General features: G+C 40.2%; 1 protein-coding gene across 1 annotated transcript; it reads left to right on the forward strand.

Moving 5' to 3' along the window:
- LOC147759901 (uncharacterized) lies at window positions 1-3,813 on the forward strand. The gene has a single exon (XM_086995892.1). The coding sequence runs from the start codon at window positions 209-211 to the stop codon at window positions 3,425-3,427; it is 3,219 nt and encodes a 1,072-aa protein (XP_086852018.1). The 5' UTR covers window positions 1-208; the 3' UTR covers window positions 3,428-3,813.
- The last annotated feature ends 216 nt before the right edge of the window (window positions 3,814-4,029 follow it).

Below are 4,029 nucleotides of genomic sequence, written 5' to 3' on the forward strand. Positions count from 1 at the left end.
TCGCTCCTCTTTACACTTCCCAATAAATCATATCCAATTCATCTTACAGTACTTCAACTGGACAGATGGGGGAGCTTTTGTATACAATGAATGGTACGGCCCAAAAATTTATGGATTCAATTCATATAAGATTCCTTCCACACTGACAACAATTGTCACGGAAGATGTTCTACAGCCGGTCCGAGGCGACGAGCGCGACTGTGTCATTATGATGACCTTTCTACAATTTCCCACTCAAGGGAAAACACGCTGGGGGAACTGGGCCAAAGTCCCATGTCATCAACCAATCTGCTGTATGGCTGCAATCTGTAAAAAACCTGCAGTTCCGGCATCAAATAAGAATTCAACTACAGCCGCTTCCAAATCATTGCTGGTAAATTCCACAGCATCCCAGTGGTATACGCACCATGAAACCTACTGTCCAGAGGGTTGGGTGTATATAGCAGGACGTTGCGTGCTTCTACACACCCTTGCCAAGATTGTAGCCGAACTAAGAGTTGGACACGAAACTACGTATGTGTCCCTTTACTCCCCACTATATTGGTCCTTACCGCCAGGCACCAACCTCACCAATAGCGCAGCTGTGGAGGCATGTAGGTCCCTGGGTGGAGATTTAGCCCCCTTTAACAGCACTTTACACAAGGACCGAGATATTCTTCAATACATCAGTATTTGGGGCAAAGAACTCACTTGGATATCTCCAACAAGTTTGGAAATACATACATCACGACCACTCTCAAATATCTTAGCTGTGTGGGTGAAGTCCCCAAAGAACATATGCAGAAGACTTAAGTATGCTAACCATCTGTTCATAGATGACATGGAAGGACTATGCCAAGACGTTGACCGCCGTGAGTCGCTCTTGGCTCTTTGTGAGATTGCTTCGAAAAGCAACATTTTAAACTGTTCACAGCACCAATTTAGATGTCAAGATGGCAGTTGTATCTCTACTGTTAATGTGTGTGATGGGACCTGGGAGTGCGCTGAAGGAGAAGATGAGAAGAATTGTACATGTGGACAACACACTTTCACTTGTTCCGATGGCTCATGTATCCCAATTAGTAAAGTATGTAATCATATCAACGACTGTCCAAATACAACAGATGAGAATTTTTGTGTCTATCCGCCGTGTAAAGCAGGGCAGTACAGATGCCAGAATGGGGAATGTATCGACGAGAAAGACAAGTGCAACTTCTTTAAAGACTGTTCAGATGGATCTGACGAAATTCCCCAAATTTTGTGCCCATGTAAGAAGTGTTACTCTGGCAGATGCGTAGCTCCTCAAAACATGGACGATCGCCACCCAGATTGCTTTGGGGTGTCACAAGAGGATGAGTCACTTTCAATGATTCCAGTAATTAAGCGCAGGTCCTTAAATTGCCGATATAGTGTTTGGGCATTATCTTTCTCTCTGCCTTATTGTTCGAACACTAATGAAATGAGATGCGCACCCGAACATGTCCGGTGTATTGATCGACAACTGGCATGCGTTCACGACAAAATCAAGCACGAACGATTCCAAACATGCAGTGGGTTTGAACATTTAGAAAACTGCGCCAGCTTTCAGTGTCCACACATGTACAAGTGTCCTGGCTCGTATTGTGTCCCACTTCGACAGGTGTGTGACGGGGAGAAAGACTGTCCACGAGGAGAGGACGAAGCTGGTTGTGCTAATTACACATGTCCCAGTGGTTTCAGGTGTAAAGGAGAACGACAGTGTCTGCACCAGAGCGAGGTATGCAACGGTGTGGTCAACTGCAAATTTTCTGATGACGACGAAAGGTTCTGTGACATAAAGACATGCCCCATGAACTGTGTCTGTAGTGGGTATTATGTAGACTGCATGGGAGGAAATGCATCCAAGGTACCGAATATATCACCATTCACCAGAGTCCTTGCTTTTGGGGACAACAAACTTCATTTAACAAACGAAACGTTTGCAAGGTATCAATTCCTTGTGAAACTGAATGTCAGCTCAAACGAAATCAGAACTATTCCTATTATGACATTCATCCATTTAAATAACCTGTTAGAGTTGGACCTACGGGGTAACAAATTGCCCTCTTTGCAAGCAAATTCCTTCAATGGTTTGTTTAATTTGAAAACCTTGTTGCTAAGTGGAAACCCATTAACTAAAATATCCCCAGGCACATTTGATGGTGTTTCAAACCTAAGTGCTTTAGACCTTAGTATGCTTCATATCAAGACCATTCATGCACATACATTTAAAGGCTTAGACTCGTTAAAAAATCTGAATATAAGTTTCAACAAAATGTCCACGATAAAGGATGGTGCTTTTCATGGTTTGTCCAAATTTGATACGGTTGACATGTCTGAGAATGAGGGAATCTTTGTCGAAACTGAAGTTTTCGTAAATTTTTCAGCTAAAACATTAATAACAGACAGGTTTGGAATCTGTTGTCTCGCTGTAGGGAAAGTAAACGAATGTTTACCTAAACCTGACGAATTTTCCTCATGCTCTGATCTGCTGTACGATAAGTTCTTACAAGTTTCTGTCTGGATTATGGGAATTCTTAGTTTGGTTGGGAACCTTTTTGTTTTTGTGAACAGAATATGTGAAAACAAAATGACCACTCAAATCTTTTTCATAGTTAACCTCTCAGTTTCTGATTTTCTTATGGGTGTATATTTGATCATAATCGCCACGGTTGACACTCTCTACCGTGGGGAGTATTTTGTTCATGCCGAGGTCTGGACAGATAGTGTGTTATGCAAGACTGCGGGGTTTCTTACCATGCTTTCAACATTGATGTCCATGCTGATATTAATTTTGATTACAACAGACAGAATAATAGCCATTGTGTTCTGTATGTCGTTTCGAAAAATTGGAATGAAAAGAGCGTCTGTTTTAGTGACAGTTGGGTGGGTATTTTGCTTTATCGCAAGTATTATTCCTTGTGTCGAAAATGGATATTTTGAAAAATTTTATGGTCATAATTCTGTATGTTTACCCTTTACTATAAGCAGAGTATACTTTGGTGGTCGTGAGTACGCGTACGCCATGTTTTTATTTACCACTCTTTTTGCTTTTGTCTACGTGGCAGGGGGATATATATGGCTAATAAAAAGCGTCTTTGAGACTCAACAGCAATCTGGACGTGAGGGTTTTGATGAAGTTACTCTTCTGAAAAAAGTGTCTGTTATTTTACTGACAGATTTTGTATGCTGGGGGCCGGTGGTATTGTTAGGGTTTCTAAGTATGGCCAACGTGCCAATTGCACCACAAGTGTCGAGCTGGGTAGCCGTGTTCGTGATGCCGTTGAACTCCGCTATCAACCCCTATTTGTACACGCTTGCCAACGTTAAGCTATGTGGTAAGAAAGAAGAACCATCAACACACTACACTTCTGTAACTAGACATAATAAACAAAAACAAGTACATGCAGACAAAGAAACCGAGTTATGACCATCTTTACTCCCGCCTTTTGTTAGTTTCTGGCAGGTTTTTTGGTCAGGGGGAATGTTGAGGCAAGGTTTGGAGTATTAAGGGCAAAATTTACTTTTTGGATCCCTTTAGACACATGAAAGGTTTTTTTTTTTTTGCTAATATTTAGAATTCAACATGGATAAGTTTGTCAATTGCAGAACAGTATGACACATGATCTATGAAGTTGAAACTTATTAACTGTATATAGTTTGATTCAGGAAATATCTGTAAAATCATGCATGTAAAATAGTTTATTAGGTTTTTTAGAAAACATCATTTTCTATTTGGGTTTGTAAATGGAAAGGTTGGTCAATTTTATATAGTTTTTCAATTTTGTCGTGGCCCTGTATTTACAACATCTACATGTATCAGGTAGCAGTGTGTATTATATGTTGTATGAAACTGTATGTAAAGTTCAATGTGTATTATATGTTGTATGAAACTGTATGCAAAGTTCAATGTGTATTATATGTTGTATGAAACTGTATGTTAATTTCATTGTGCATTATATGTTGTATGAAACTATGTAAATTTCAATGTGCATTATATGTTGTATGGAACTGTGTGTAAAGTTCAATGTT

This window comes from Lingula anatina, chromosome 9, assembly GCF_051362555.1.
Source record: "Lingula anatina isolate TDL-2025a chromosome 9, LinAna3.0, whole genome shotgun sequence".
NCBI classification, from domain to species: domain Eukaryota; kingdom Metazoa; phylum Brachiopoda; class Lingulata; order Lingulida; family Lingulidae; genus Lingula; species Lingula anatina.

Coding starts and splice junctions, on each gene's coding strand:
- LOC147759901 (XM_086995892.1), top strand. CDS start 209: ATGATGACCTTTCTACAATTTCCCACTCAAGGGAAAACACGCTGGGGG.